We start from the raw sequence: 16,371 nt of genomic DNA, 5'->3' as shown, positions 1-16,371 counted from the left end.
ACAGGACAGAGATCTATGGACAATCAGCCAGAATTTGGGTGCATTTGAGTTCCACCATCCCCTGGCTGCTCCAGGCTGACACCAATATTCACTGTTCTCCTACGAGCAGCCTTGTCAGTAATAAGAAGTGAAAGCACAGCCAAGAAACCTTTTAAAGATTTCTCTGACTTGTAATCAATAACACCATGAATTATAGATCAGTTCCATGCAGGGATTTATTTGAAAGCTTTCCCCTGTGGGGACTTAAGTAAATGCACAAACCTGACTCACCTCCCTGCTAGAGCTCTGGGTAACACTGAATGAAAGGGGGTTTTAATTCATACAGATAAATATATGTCTTTAGCTGCTTTTTCTCTTCCTGAAGCAAACTAGATTTTTGTAGTGAGCAGTGTGGATGCTGTGGGGTTCTCATTCACACTGCTCAGCTCCTCCAGCCCAGTGGGAAGCAGACAGGGATGCAGAGGATACAGCTCATGGGGAACAGCAGGATGGAGATTTCTCAGTCTGACTAAACTCCTGAATTATTTCTCACTGTAGGATTTTACATGACACCTCTGTGCTTCAGTTTAAGCTTAAAGTTTAGCCCCAGATATTACAAAATCCTTCTGTGGTTAAACCCTCAGTGAAGGACAGACCTGCTCAGAAGGGCTGAGTGATACAGAGGCTCAGAGCCAGAGGGTGACAAAGGAGTGAATTTCACCAATTAAATCAATACATTTCTACTCATTCCATATGGGTATTGTGAAGCCCAATTAATATATAGTTGCAAAGTGGGTTTGAGTTTGTAGTTAAAAGCTACTATGAAAACATGAACTATCATTAGCAGTTGTGTGCCATCATTAAAGGTGCCCTGAGGAACTCACCATTTAGAGCAGAATGATAAGCAGTGATCTTGATTTATCAGCTGCTTGAACACAGAAGTTTTAAAAGTTTACCATCATAAACTTCCTCTTTGGAGTTTCTAAAGCTCACACAATTAACTAGGATATACCTGTCTCCATCTTGTCCACTCTATTTGGTCTTACCTTCAGCAATCACTGAGAAAGGTTTTACTTACCTCTCATATTTCTTGCTCTTTTTATGCTTTAGCTGGACACAACTGTCTTTTCTCCCTGACTTCATAACCTCCTGCTTCCCAGCCAAACTGTGCAGCTTTTCCTGGAGTTGTGCTGTTGAATGCTGCATCATTAAGGTTTCTCTCTGCTGCTTTAAGAAAAGCTTCCTTTCTTGATGGGCTGCCCTGTGCATGTTTTGCAGGTGCTGGATTTCTGCCTACACAAAGCAGAGAAAGAAAGGAGCATAACAGAGTGAAGATAACAAAGAGGTATGCATAAAAATATGTATGATGTTTCTTAATATAGGGCACTTTTAATCCCAAAACAGCCTGTTTTGATGAGGTGTCAAGTGGTGAGACCTTTAAAAACTAATCATTTTCAGATCATTCAAAACTACAGGGTGGTTGTAGTTTGCACTAGGAATTCCTTTACTTAAACGAGAGGCTTGCACAATGTAAGGAGCAGGACAAATTTTTTGACTACCAAGTGTAACTATGAACCCTGCATAGTGGAATAACAGACTATAAAATTACCTGTCAGATTCATTTAATATATTTCAACATCACAAGCATAAATCAGTGGAAACCTACATTATATGACCTGTTTGTTATGGTGTAAATAGAAAAATCCACAATAACAGTGAGGTAGCAGAAGAAAAAAAAAAAAAAAAAAGATGTTTTCTTTTATCCAAGATTTACAGACTGCTGACTTTGGCACAAAACCCACCTCACTGTGGGTATGTAGGAAAAGTGCAGAATAATGGATACAAAGTGATTTTTTTTTTTTTAAACAAACTCTACTTGCTCCAGCAACTCCAGGCACCTCCATGAGGACATGAGATGAATCCCAGCTCCTCTCAGTGCAGCATTACCTGCTCCCGTTTCTGCTCCATCAGGATTTCGTGCTGCTTTGCTGCCATGGCAGAGGCTCCAGTACTCTCCTGCAGGTTTTCCAGAACACTGGAGATCACAAGGATGAGAATCAGAGTCAGATCATTAAATGCCTTGAATTTATGGATGGGATGGGAGCAAAGCTCCACTCAAAGCAGCTGTAGGCATGGAAGGCTCTGCAGAAAGTTCTGATGCACTCAGAAGGCACCTCACCACCCTGGGCTGTGGTGGCTGCACCTCTCCTGAAGCTACCGGAGTCTCCTGAGCATTTGGACATTCCTCACAGTGTCTCGGCCTGGTCAGTGCTGAGGGACATCCCTCACCATCCATCCCTGAGGGCTCCTCATCCTGGTCAGTGCTGAGGGACATCCCTCATTGTCCAACCCTGAGGGATGCCTCTCACCATCCGTCCATCCCTGAGGGGCACCCCTCACCGTCCGTCCATCCCTGAGGGACACCCCTCACCGTCCGTCCATCCCTGAGGGACACCCCTCACTGTCCGTCCATCCCTGAGGGCTCCTTAGCTCAGTCAGTGCTGAGGGACGCCCCTCACCGTCTGTCCGTGAGGGCTCCTCAGCTCAGTCAGTGCTGAGGGACACCCCTCACTATCCATCCTTGAGGGATGTCCCACACCGTCCATCCTCCCTGAGGGACGCTCAGGCTGGTCAGTGCTGAGGGACATACCTCATTGTCCATCCCTGAGGGGCACCCCTCACTGTCTGTCTATCCCTGAGGGGCACCCCTCACTGTCTGTCTATCCCTGAGGGACACCCCTCACTGTCCGTCCATCCCTGAGGGCTCCTTAGCTCAGTCAGTGCTGAGGGACGCCCCTCACCGTCTGTCCGTGAGGGCTCCTCAGCTCAGTCAGTGCTGAGGGACACCCCTCACTATCCATCCTTGAGGGATGTCCCACACCGTCCATCCTCCCTGAGGGACGCTCAGGCTGGTCAGTGCTGAGGGACATACCTCATCGTCCATCCCTGAGGGACACCCCTCACTGTCTGTCTATCCCTGAGGGGCACCCCTCACTGTCCATCCCTGAGGGCTCCTTATCCCTGTCAATGCTGAGGGACACTCCTCATTGTCCATCCCTGAGGGGCACCCCTCACCCTCTGTCTATCCCTGAGGGCTCCTGGTCCTGGTCAGTGCTGAGGGACACCCCTCACTGTCTGTCCCTGAGGGACACCCCTCACTGTCCGTCTATCCCTGAGGGCTCCTGGTCCTGGTCAGTGCTGAGGGACACCCCTCACTGTCCATCCCTGAGGGACACCCCTCACCGTCCGTCCATCCCTGAGGGCTCCTCAGCCCAGTCGCTGCCTCTCATCACCACACAGGAGGCTGAAATAGAAGCTCAACTCTGCCCTGGGGACACTAAAACCATGCAGGCTCCTTTCCTCTCCTCACGCTTCACTCGCTACATACTTCCCAAGAAGATTTTACATTTACTGTGTTCCCCAGAAAGGCAGAAAACCATTCCTGGCTGAGCAGGCCTCCACCGGCCGTGCCCCGTTCCCCTCACCGTTCCCGGTGGCCCAGCTGGGCCCTGCGCCTCTCCTGCAGAATCTTTCTCTGGAGCTGCAGGAGCACTGCCCACAGCTCCTCTCCCCTCAGGCACTGCTCCACCACGGCCGGCCGGGAACCACAGAAGGTTCTGGAACTTCCCAAGTGAGGAATGGCGGCGCTCCACTGGGGACAGAGCAGAGTATTGGCATCGTCAGGTGAACAGTTTGATAAAGGGACTAAAATCAAAGGACTAAAATCAAAGAACCAACCAACCCAGAGAAAGAACCCCTCAGGCTGTTTTGGAAGCTGAGGAAATACAGCAGCGTGTCTGGGAGAAGAAACACAGTTGGCAGACTGTTGCTTCCAGTGGAAATTGTATCTGCCATGTCTTTGAAGAATTTCAAAGGTAAAAGCAATGTAATTTTTGTGGCCTAATGCTGCACAAAGACTCTTCAGGTTACCTGGCTGTTGGAGCTGTTCTCTCCAGAGTTGTCCCAGGTCTCCCTGTGGGGCAGATTCACCCAAGGTGACAACAGATTCAAAGTGTGATGGCTGTGCTGCCCGTGATCTGCTGGCAGAGATCCCAAGACAAAGAGTTAATGTCGCCAAAAATAAAATGTCTGAAAGGAAAAAAAGAGACCCAAGAAATGACTCCCACAGTACAAGTTAACATCTGTTCCTGAACCCAAGGTGCCTTGGGCAAGTACTTGTCAGCCAGGCCTGTGCATTGCCCTCACGAAGAGCCAGAAAAGTCACCTCACTGCTCTGCACTGCCAGGACATCATTAAGGTATGGACATCAACCTCCCTCACAAGGGAAATCATGGTAAGCAGGTAAAAATTTAAGAAGGGGCCCACCAATAGGGTAAATAACTCTCAGCTCCCAACATGATTGTCTTAGAAGGGCCAGGAGTATAACAGATGATGGCCACAGTTTAAATATGCACAATGAACATAAATATTTAGGACAAAATTTTCAAAATTAGTTAGAAATTGTGTTCCAGGCCAAGTTGAATCACTAAATCCTTTAGCTTCATATTCACCTTCTTGAAGCACTGAGCAATATGAACCTCCTCCTCCTAGAGGTTTTCTTTCTCCCAATATTTTGGGATCCACTGGACTGGAATCTCTTTCTATCTTCAATGCAGAGCGTCTCAGTGAACCCATCTCTTGATTACTAAAGGTAAGAAAAAGTAAATATTTTCTTATTGCAGTCAAAGATATTATTTAAATTCCTTGCTTTCATAGCCAAGTCCTCTGTGGAGATTGAATCTTTTCAAAGCAGAATGCTGCTCATTTTTATGTGATACTGAAAGTTTTATCTGTGCAAAGGTGCCTTTCTGGTAATTGCATCCATCAGACCCTGGAAGCAATTCTCAAGTCTTTATGCCACTTTAAATGAACATAAAAAAGTGCACATACAATATTCTAATTTACATCAAGGATATGATAGTAAAGCAAAATAAAAAATATATATACTTTTTACACAAGTTTCAGAGGAGTTTCCACTTTTTTAAATATTGGGAAGGTGTTAACACTGTAGTTTGAGCATAAACCAGAATAAAAAAAGACTATATAGCAATTACTTTAGTGCCCCAAAATATTAATATAGTCAAACCCCAGGCCAAATCCTTGGAGCGCCTCTCTGTCTCCTGCCTCCTGTACCTGCCAGCAGCAAGGTCACCTTCCAGCCAGTGTCCTCTCTGGGGCTGCTCTGTGTGGTACAGTCTTGTCACAGGAGGATCACTGCCTTTGGGATTCCTGCTGTCCTGCACACACAGAAATTGTCACACACCTCAGTGATCTAGTTGAAAAGCAAAGCATTTAACCCTTTTTTCCTCATCTTCTTTGGAAAGCCCCTATGCCAACAATTCCTAAAGAGTTGATTAATTAGTGGGCTGGGAGAAAACTCCGTGGGGATATGAGGTAAGGTGGTACAGCAGCTCACAGATTGCTGTGGATTTAGAACTGCTCTCATGAGATTTGAGGCCTGGAGGTGTTAACTCAGGATCTGAAATCATAACTTACCTCAGGACTGAGCTGCAGCAGGTCCCTCAAAAACCTGTGGCTTTCCTCAACCTCTTGCTTTGCTTTTTCCCTCAGCACCATAAGCTGATGTTTCTGCTGTTTCTGCTGGAGCTGTGTTAGGAAATGACACATTATAAAAGGTGTCTTTAACCAGGTGACACAACACCTGAGAGCTGGGGGCAAAGGGCAGGACAGGAGCTGCACAGCCAGCCCCTGCCACATCCTGCTGCCCTAGGCAAGCAGCACAAATGCTGCTTTGGCTGCAGCACAGCAACGTCTTCTCACCCACCAGAGCTACACTAAGGTCCACAAAGAGCAGCTTAGGTCTGGCACCTCACTTTTATACTCCATGGGGTTTATAAACCTGACTGAGATCAGCTGGTGCCAACTGATTATGGCCTAAGCACACCTGAATCTGGGATAGGGAGCACCTTTTCCCCCTGGGACAGCAGAACTGGAATTCCCCTTTCTCCTTACACAGGTGTCCCACTGACCTTCAGTCTGTGAGCCAGTAGTAGGGACCTTTGCCTCAAAATATTCAGGTGTCTCCTGTGTTTGTCTTCCAGCTCTGTGCCACCAAAATCTTCCTCGCCTGCAGAAGTTTAGGGCATCATCACAAGGGGAATGTGTCCATTGTTCCAACTGCATTTTCCTTTTGAATCCTCCCTGGGCCTATTTTTGGAAGCCTCCCAAATTTGACATCTCCTTTTATTCCTGAAATAACTTCTCTGCATACATTTACTTCTTCTACCATAACTATAGAAGGAAAATGTCAGTACCCACATCCTGTCAAGAAAAGTATCACCATAAAGTCCTGCAAGTATTGGGAACTGGCAGGACTTGAGGGTCTGTGCCAGGAGAGAGGAATGAGGAACAATTCCTGTTCTAAACCTGAATTTCAGAGCGTGAGTTATTGTTACTTGGTTCCATTGCTCCTTTGCTGCACCAACAGCATCAGAGCCACTGGGTACAAAAGAAAAACTTCCCAACCTTGTGACAGGGTTTCCCAAGTGACGATAGGTCACTTCTTTGGGAACTCGAGCAGCATCCTGCATGTCCCCTCCATCTGTATTGGGATGCAGGCTGGTTCCTCTCTCTTGTCACAGAGGCACACAACCCCCTGGAAAAAAGCTTTCATTTTAAAGTTTTCCCTCTGCCTCCAAGTGCACTTTTTTCACTTCCTTATTGCACCTCCCCTGCCCATGTGTGGGACAGTGCAGCTGATATTATGTTTACCAGCGAAATGTTCTTGGCTGCTTGAGCTTCTCAGATGAATTGCTCAGCTTATGCAAACAGGTTGTGTGTTTATTTGGTGCTGTGCCACTGTCACAGCAACCAGAGTCATAAAAGAATTGAAGTGTGGGTCATAAATAGAAATAGGTTTGACTTGAAAACTTGAGATAAAATCTCTGTCTCTATCCAGGTCACCTGAATCCAAATTACTCCGTGGTGCAGGATGAGCCCATGACAAGCAGAATTTGTTTTTGCTTTACAGACTGAAGGGTCTGTAACACAGAAGGAGCAGAGATGTGGGCTTGTTTGCATACCAGGATGGGTTTTGTGTTTATGTGGGTGTGAGCGAAATAAAATATTAAATCTTTGAGCCTGGTGCAGATTTTCTATCAGAATGCTGCTCTGTTTTTCTAAACAGCTTGATTGCAGATTTCACTTTCCTCCTACAGTGGTACTATGCAAGGCTTCTCTTAACCCTCTCCTTTTCAGAGTCAACAGTCTGGATGGAAATCTCATCCTTTATTTTGGTAATGGGCCTTTCTTGGCTTTGGAGAGTGGTTGGAAAAAGCAAAATCATTCTAAATTATCTAGACATGCCAAATTAAGAGTTCATCTTTTTAGAAAGAATTTTTGTTTTAGCCAGTCTTTCTAATTTTGAGGACTGAGTCAGACTCCCTAATGCTGATAGTGAACTGGAGATGATTTTGTGCAATGACCTATTTAGGGAAATGGAGTGGATGAAAAAGTTGGAGTTTGTACAGGCAAGTTTTATTAGTGGTTTTAAGCAATGCAATAGAAAAAAAAGACAAGTGAACAAGTCTTCAGTGGGTCCACAGACAGCACTTCCAAAAGCTCCTTCAATACTAACAAATAAGGTCATTCTATTAAAAAAAGTTACAAGCAATATTTATGGATGCTAAATTGTCTGAGCAGCTTTTAATACTTATATCTGTGCCAGTCAGAAATATGATCATCTATTAGGATATAATTTAAAATCTGACAAATATTTTCAATTTGTGCCTTAAAGTGAACAATGCTCCTGTTCTTCTGACCAAAGCCCAACCAGTGGTGTTGACCTCAAAGTGATTAAAAAGTTTGCTCTGATCTCTTTTCCCCTCCTTTTGAATGTAATTTTCCTAATTGTGGCTATTTCCAGATGCATTTCTTGTGTTACAACATCCTGCATTAAAGAAAATACCATCTGGCTAAACTTCACGTCCTTTTAGGTGATGATGAATGGCATTTACTGCCTACCCAGATAGCTTCAATGTGCATACACTCAGCCTTGTGAGAAAAATGCTATTTATTAAATCACTTTCCGCTGCACCTGCAGAATCTCAGCAAAGCCCTGTAGAATCTCCCTGACATATAATTAAAAAAGCCAGGCTAAAAGTCTCATTTTTCTAATCACTTGAAGCAAGGCAGAAGCATTTACTGCTGCTTTACTCAAGGACAGCTTTTTCTCTTTCTGCCCATGTCAGCAGTCAGACCAACCCAGTTATTATAAAAAGACATACTTGCAACTTTAGCTGTAAGCACGACTTTGTCTGCATTATTGCCTGGAGGTGTAGGAATGTGGGTGTAAAGTGTCCTGAAATGCTGCTGTGGAGTGGAGCAGCAGAGATCCAGAAGGAACTGCTCCACTTGTCCTCATTTGTGCAGTCCTTCCCCTCTCAAAAATTACCGTGTTAGCTCAATTGCTTTATTATTTCAGGATGTTCTCCAGGTAAGGTGAAAAACCACCCAGATTTCGCCACTCTCTGTGCAGGAAAGGAGCTGCAGTGATGACAGGTAAAAAGGGAGGAGGAAAAACGGTTTGGTAACTCCTGATCACAGCTGAGAAATGCAGCAGGTCCTTCTCTCCTCTCTAAACACGTCTGGTTTCCCTCTTGTCACTGAAGAGTGGCTGCTTACCAAACAAGGGGATTAATGTGGCCTGTGCTGCTCCTGTGCTCTGCATATTTTGTGTTTATATCTAAATCCTCTGGTGTGGAGGGCTGGCCTGGGTTCAGCTCCCAGCCAGATGTTGCAGCACATGGCAGTGCCTCACCCTGCTGCTGCCCCTTCTCACAGAGGGCAGCTCTTGGCTCAGGATAGCAACAGAGCTGGGCCTGAACCTGCACCTAACCAGAATCCTGAATTTCCATGGAATGGTCCTTCTGTTCCTCATCAATTATTCTAAACTCTCTCAGTCAATGACAGCAGACAAGTCCAGAGGTGCTGAAAGCAGGGCTGGAGCTCACTGGAGCTGTGGGAAATGTAAAACACAGCCCAGGATTTGGGAGGGAACACAAAGAGCTGCCTTAGCTCAACACCCTCCATCAGAGCACAATTAGCTGAAGCCATGCTGATGCATTTCTGTGCTTATGCCACTAATTTAATAATTTCTCCCTCTTCTAGAAGCAAGAAGGCAGCTCCCTCTAGTGATACAAGAAAATATGTCAATCAGCAGTTTAGGGGAAAGATGATACATTATAAATGCATTTTCCTTGTAGTTCTGGTTAAAATCTGCATTTCAAGAAAAATGGAAAACATTCAATTTGCTTTCCTAATGTAAATTATTTTGAAGTAGTAGCCATGATTAAGCATCAACATTTAGAAAATACTTTTTAAACAATTAGTTTCAGCTTAAATGCTGTTATCTCTCAAATACAAAAAAAAAAAAAAAATAAAAATAATAGGAAACAAAAAAGTCTGGTCTGATGAAAAGAGATTTCTGGCTCATTCAGTCCAGTCTGGCTCAAAGGCCATTCCCTAGACTGCAGAAAGAGTCACAGGCAAAATGCTGGGTTTTAAAAAAATCATGTAGATCTCTTATTTAATAGAAATACAGAAATTTGGATACTGTGAGCTGTATTCAGAGGACATGCTGGAGCAGCAAGGAAGGTACAGCTCATCTCCTCAGCTCCCTGTGGGAGAGCTCTGGTGGTTTGGCAGGAATGACAGAAAGATTTTACATAATGATGTAAAATGCAAAGCCCCTCATTATATCAGCTCATTGGTTATACCAAATTTTGTGCCTAAACTGATGAGAAATTCTTTAAGTGCAAGGTGAAATACTTCCCATCACTACCTGTGGAGACAATTTTCTTCACCACAGCATCCTTATAGAATTTGCAATTCTGGGTTTTGTACTGGCTGTATTTAAAAAGAAAATCCATCAATTCAGGACAAGTTCACTGTCTTACCCCAGGAAGCAAACAAATATTTTGTGAATATCTTCTTCTCTCTGCTTTAAGGATGTTTGAAACGAAATTCGTTATTTTGCCAAGTATGTTTGCTACCGAAAATCTTTCTTTGGCGCAGCAGAGAGTGGTCAGGGTGACGTGTGTCCTCACTCTGAAAGGTAAATATGTGCTTTTGGCAGCAGTTGTAGAATTACACCTCATTATGTTGCGTGTGCACGGTGACTCCTGTGTCCTGTGAAAGGACAGAGCCAACTGCTGGGCGATATCTCCGTGCAGACAATGCAGCCTCGACTCTGAATGCCCCGTCCCTGCTCAGGGATGGTGACAGAGCCACTTGTGACCCATATTTCAAACCCACATTGTGTTGAGCACGACACTTCTGTGCCTCCTGTGCAGCAGCCTGGCCATGCTGGGAGTGCTGCTTCCCAACCTGGCCTTGGGCTGGCAGCTCCTGCAAATGCTCAGGGGAAGGTTTCTCCTGGCAGAGACACCAGGCAGCAGCTCCTGTTGTTCCCGTGGTGGGTGGTGGATGGTCGGGCCTTGCAGAATTGGGGCCCTCGGTTATTAATAGTAAATAAATAGGTTGGCTTTCGCTTCGGGTAAAACACTTCAGACAACGGCCTTGCTGCCCAATCGTCTGAGATGCCCTCCTGGTCCCTCGGGAGAAGCACAGTAAACAATGTTGGCTTCTCCACCACCCCAAAATCCAATATGATGTATAAAATGTTGTGAGGAAAACAATGAAGAATCCTTAATAAGAGCAAAAGCTTTTTGTAAGTCCCCTCTTTGAGGAAAGGTTATCTGATCTTGTTCTTTTGTCTCGGAAAAGCCCTTAAAACAATGCACCATCTGCTCCTGTTTGGTGGGAGCAGGCAGAGATCTCTTCAGACAGAGCGGTCTGCACGCTACTGCTCGGCTTTTAACCCTTTCGGCCACAAACTTTCCCTTGTTCCCGTGCAAACCTTTGCTCCGGGGCAGAAGTGGCCATGCCCAAGCAGCCCCGAGCATCCTGCAGCACATCCTTCCATTCCCCCTGCACCCTGCCCATGTCCTGGGCCTTGATGTCCCACACTGCTGGATGGGGTAATTATGAAGAGTTAATTGTAAGGTGGCTCCCAGAGACCTTCAGATGAAGCTTCGAGGTGCTGGAAATGTGTCTCAGCTAAATGGGGTTTGTTCCATCTGTAGCTGTCACTGTGAGCTGAATTCACACCTGTCACAGCACAGCATGGCAAAGAGCTTTTATTGCGTTTTATGCAATTTTAATAATTCCATATAATCTCTTTGATTGGGCATGGATGTTGAGAGGACAATTTTTCGTGCACCCCTTTTTTACCTTTGAAATGTGGAAGAGATTTGAAATTTGAAAATCCCCCTTACCCCAGAAGATTTTTCAGCCCTAGCCAAACCCACCAGCAAGAATTCTGTTGCAACGAGGGACTGTTCATTCTATTGCCACAGCACAAGGAATATTTTGGGAGGGCACCGAGTGACCCTTTGGGAGATGCCACCTTACCCAAGTCCTGCTCAAAGCTGTCAGTGCTCAGAGTAGCAGAGGGCTGGAAGCTCAGGCTGTCCCAGATCCTCAGGCTCTCTCCAGGAGATGGGTTGGCCATTTCCTCTTGGTTCTGAACTTTCAAAACAGTCTCACATCCACACTGATCCCTCCGTGCCGTGAGTTTTCCCTGCAGGCTGTGTCAAGGTAACAACAACAATTACTAAGTTTTTGAGATGTGTATAATGCACTCTTTTGAACTTCAAAAAGAAAAAGAAGGTTATTTCATTTAAAAAGAACTATTACATTTTATCAAGTGGAAACAAAAGGCTCCCTGAGAAGTCGTACCTGGCAACGAACAAAATCTCCTGTCTCGTACCTTGATGTTGTCAGGAAAGCTAACAACACTCATTTTTACCTACTCTAATTACCGCTCTGAAAGAGCTGAGTATTTTTCAACCTGGTGGCAAACACAAACAACAACCTTGCAGTGTGGAAGCTTAATTTATGAGGGCTGCATTGTACAATCTGTGCCATTGTTGGGACTTGGTTGCACAATCCAGCTCTGAACCTTGGCAAAGAAATCTGTTTAGAAACATAAAGTCCTGAACTCTGTTCCAGTGTTTCTGGGACTTGTGCTGAGCATAGCTCTGGCCCAGCTAAGATCTGGGAGTCATACATATACTTTAATATTTCAAAGCAATGTCAGCACCAAGTACCGCAGACGAAGCCCTCAGCTAACTGATTTTATTTTGTTTTGGTCTGTAACTATCTGAGCTTAACTAAAAAGATTAAGAAAGAAGGTGTGAAAATAGGCATTTATTGATCAAGCCTCAGCTGAACCACATGCAGGGACACCGAGACACTGAAATGGTGACAGATGTTTTCTTTTTTTATACGGAAAAATGAATGTGGAAATTTTTTTTTTTTCCATCGGCAATCAGCTTAGGGAAATCTTATTTCATTTTTCTCGTTAATAAGCTTTTCTTTGTTTTTCATGACCCAGAAACTGCTAAAACGATTAGTACAGCTTCCACTAACGCGTCTTGGATGTAGTCTTCAGAAAGTGGGAGCAAAGGTGGATGAGAGAGAAAATGCACAGGAAACAGATTTCTTACAAAGCAGTTCTAACATTCACTCTAAAATGCACTGAGTGTTGTCTCAGCAGTTGTGTTGTGGTGGTTTTCTAGGCACTGTTTTCTTTGGCTCTTGGGAAATGCCTGCTCTGTCTGGGGAGACTGATGCCAAGGTTTGTGTCCTGGGAAGGGCATCACTGGAAATCAATGCGGATTCTACAGACAATACTGGATTTCCACAGGAGTGGCCAAGCAGCACCTCCCCTCCAGACACTGCCAGCTCTGCATAAACCACCACAACTCCCAGATGAGGCTCTTTGGGTTTGCACTAAAGAGAAAGCAAGCATTGCTGAGTCCACAGGAGGAGGCAGAGCTGTGCTCCAACAGGTGAATCTCCAGCCACCACCCTCCATCCCAGCCCCTGATCCCACCCAAAGCACTTTCAAATCTGAACTTACAGCAAAAATGGCATGAATCAAAAAAGGTTTTTTTTTTTTGGAGAAAAGATTCTCAAGAATGTAGCCACTTATAGAGGCAACTGAAACAAAATCAGATGGAATTGCCCACACATTTTCTGGTGGTTTGGAGAATTCCCACTGGTGAGTCATTTGCATCAGCAACAAATCTCTGCCAGCCGCCCCTGCGGACGGGGGAGCAGCCGGGCATGAAATGGGAACATTTCTGATGGAAACAGGCACCTGCAGGATTTCGTGCATGAACACGAGCTGCTGTTTTCAGAGCTATAATTAAACATGTAAACAGCAAACCGTGCTGTTGAAACTGGCTGTGGAGAAGGTCATGCTCAAGAGCGCCGGCTTTGGAGCGCTGGATGTTTTGTATTTGTGAATGAGGCCGACACACAGTCAGTTTTAACAAGTGGCTTTGTTCAGATGAGCTATTGGAGAGAGAGAACTTGGATCTGTTGTAGCCAAATGTGAACTCCTAACTCCTCAGCAGCGGAAGTCAGAGCACAGACCCAACTCAGCTGCTTTTACCGTCATATTTTCTAACCCAGCTTTAGTTACATCAATGAGAGCTCTAAAGAAACAGGTTTACAAGGCTAAGAAGACAGCACTGACCCCTCCTGTTGGCACAGCCTGTGAAGTTTTGTGTGCAAGTTAAGAGACAGGCTGCCTTCACTGCCTGCTGACACTCCCCACAGAGAGTTCATGCACTCAAAGAGTAAATGTTCCTGGAGCAGGAGAAGTTGTGGCTCTGCAAAGTTCCTCAGTCACCTCCTTAGAGCACACTAGTGCTCCTTTATCTGGTGGCTTTCTGTCTGATTTGATCTGTAGTGAATCTGGTTGATATCAGATCAACCTCAGGAATAACTTGATCACAGGAGCCTCACTCTGTGTGCCAAGGGACTCACATCCACCTTTGTTTCCTGTGAGTGTGCAGACTTCAGGAGAGGTGCTAAATCAGACTCTAGATTATCTACAAATAAAAGCTGAGGACAAAAGTCAGGCTTTTACTCTGAGCCTTTGTATTAAATATGTGCTTTACCAGTAGCTGAGGAAGGTTAGGCATGGGGTGGTCTTTCCTTTATACTGTCCCCTCACTGTCACTGCTGCTGCATCACAGGCAGCCCTCAGCCCACCAGGAGATGAGTCTGGAGTCATTCACAATGCAGCCACACTTCCCATTTCTAATCTCTAAATACAGCAATATTTTATCTGCAAGTAGCTCTCCTCATCTTTTGAAGCAGCGCTTGCAAGAGGGTTGTGATTTATTGTTTGAGAGGTTTTATTGGTGTTGTTTTCGGTGATGCTCTGAGGACTTTTTGACTCCGGCTGCTTTGCTTTCTCAGTAATTACATTGTTCAGCAGATCGGTGCAATTTGTCTTATTTCTCCTTGGTTTGATGCTTGTCCCTTACAGCTGGGGGGCAGTTCCCCTTGGGCCCAGAGGATTCTGCACCTACCACCATTCCTGTGAGTTTGGGAGGTGTCAGGACAAGAGTGATGGAGCCCACGGCTGCTGGGCTGTGCTCCCCGAGGAGCAGTGCAGACACAGCTCTGACTCTCTCCACTGCACACTCTGAGTGCCCGCTGCTCATGTTTTATACATTTGCCATCTTCTCTGACACAACAGCTCCGTAATCCTTGCAACTGATCTCTCCGAGCAGAAACCAGCCCAACTTTTGTGAGTGTGGTGGTTGTGCGCAAAGAACGGGGGTTTAACTTTTGTTAATTCCAGTAATTACTCCTCCTAACTTTGGTAAACTCATCTGTCTGGACATCTCTTCAATTTTCATTTTCCTCCTGTTTACTTTGCACTGTAAAAAAATCTCCTTGAAAAAGAACGCTGGGTCCAGGCTCCGGCTCCGCGGCTGCGGCGCCCTCCGGTGGCCAGAGACAGTCATGGCAACGCGGCCGGGATCCACCGGAGCCGGGATCCACCAACCGGACCCGGGATCCACCAACCGGACCCACGGATCCACCGCTCCCAGGAGATCCAGCAAGGATCTGGATGATCCTGGAGATCCACTGCTGCTGGGAACCCACCGACTGTTCCCGGAGATCTGCAGCTCCCAGGAATCCACCCGCCCCAGGGAACTCACCATCCCCGCTGTTGATTTTAAGTCTGGCACATTTAGCAGAGAATAAAATATCCAGCTTTGTTTACCTTCTAGTGAGGAATCTGTGAGCTGGAGGGGCTGGGCTGGTTATTGGCTTTTCAGGCCATAGACTTATGTCCACCTCGGAGCCCTTATGCACAGGGAAACCTTTTAAAAAGATAAATTAAGACATTTAATAAATATGCTCTTGGTAGAAATGAAATGGCCCAAGCTTTGCCATCTATTCACTGCCTACTTACATGTGAGCACTTCAGTACAGCTCTGTTTATCCACAGGCTTTAAGCTACATGGGCTTAGGTTTATAATTCTTTTACTTCTGGGAAAGCCTAGGCACCAGAAGGTGGCATATCCAAAACTGGTGGCAAAGCCACAGATAAAATAATGAGATGTAGTTTCACATGTGCAAGGAGATGGGAGGAAAGTGAAATCTAGGAGAGCCACTGCTCAGGGACTTTTCAAGGCACAACATTTCCAATAAACAACTGAGGGGAGATGAAGCTTAACCCCTGCTTGTCGTCTTGGAAGACTTGGGCAGTGGCCCCTGAGCATCCCTGTTGTGTCACACTGAAAGAATTTACCTTGCAAAGTGTTGCTCAGGTCTCCTGCAGAGCTGAGGTGACGCTGTCCTGCACTGTGAGTGATCCAGGGCATTTCTTCCCTCTCAGAATCCCCACCAGGCAGAGGAGTTGGCATTTCCTTCTGTCTGTCCAGGGCTGTTGCTCCCTCAGTGCTGCCCACCAGGCTAAAGCTGCCCAGCCTGTGATATTCCCTACTGGATGTCACACCAAACACATCAGGATCTGCCATGTCCAGAAGCATTTGTGCAGTCATTGTCCTCTCTTGCATATCCCTGCAAGTCTCAGGTTCTGGGAGGTGAAAGTCCAGAGTTGTCTCTGTTGATTGTTTGTCAGCAGAGGATTTAACCCAACTGGCTTCACTCAGCCTCTCTCTTGCCACATCAATCTTTTCTGCCAGTTCCCTGGACAGGCTCTGAATGGCTCTCACTCGATCCTGTTTGCTTCTGTGTGGAGAAAGTCCAAAAGATGAGTCCTTGGAGGAAGGTTTTGCATCTTTCTGAGGAACAGAAAAGCTCAGAGGAAATGAATGCAGAGCTGGGGGAGAGCAGCCCCTCAAGTCTTCAGCTTTCAGAGGGCTGAGAAACCAACATTCAGATTCCAGTGGTGCTGATGCCTCTCCTTTTATAGGTGACTGAGCTGTTTCTAGTTGATTCCTGTTTAAAAACAAAACAAAACAAAAAACAAACAAAAAAATACACCAAGAGAGAGATGTCTGCAGTGTGAGCTGAGAAAGAGGCTTTCTAGGA

At 45.7% G+C, this 16,371-nt stretch overlaps 1 protein-coding gene across 1 annotated transcript; it reads right to left on the bottom strand.

Moving 5' to 3' along the window:
* Positions 1-3,460: 3,460 nt before the first annotated feature.
* On the bottom strand, positions 3,461-16,286 carry LOC136369907 (uncharacterized). Its single transcript, XM_066333057.1, has 9 exons — positions 15,626-16,286; positions 15,095-15,194; positions 11,413-11,588; positions 5,970-6,067; positions 5,476-5,586; positions 5,113-5,216; positions 3,910-4,016; positions 3,718-3,776; positions 3,461-3,631 (listed from the first exon to the last, which is right to left on the bottom strand). Exons 1-9 carry the CDS (start codon positions 15,891-15,893, stop codon positions 3,461-3,463), a joined length of 1,194 nt encoding a protein of 397 aa, XP_066189154.1. The 5' UTR covers positions 15,894-16,286.
* Positions 16,287-16,371: the final 85 nt, after the last annotated feature.

Source organism: Sylvia atricapilla, chromosome 19, assembly GCF_009819655.1.
Source record: "Sylvia atricapilla isolate bSylAtr1 chromosome 19, bSylAtr1.pri, whole genome shotgun sequence".
In the NCBI taxonomy this organism is placed as follows: domain Eukaryota; kingdom Metazoa; phylum Chordata; class Aves; order Passeriformes; family Sylviidae; genus Sylvia; species Sylvia atricapilla.
Note: the sequence above shows the minus strand (reverse complement) of the source record. Positions and strands in the feature narration are given on the sequence as shown.

Excerpts from the sequence above, each read along its gene's own strand:
- LOC136369907 (XM_066333057.1), bottom strand. The coding sequence starts at position 15,893 with ATGCAAGAGAGGACAATGACTGCACAAATGCTTCTGGACATGGCAGAT. Across the intron at positions 5,587-5,969 it reads TACTGGCTCACAGACTGAAG|CTCCAGCAGAAACAGCAGAA; the intron begins GTCAGTGGGACA and ends TTCCTAACACAG. Across the intron at positions 3,777-3,909 it reads AGAACAGCTCCAACAGCCAG|ACACGCTGCTGTATTTCCTC; the intron begins GTAACCTGAAGA and ends TTCTTCTCCCAG.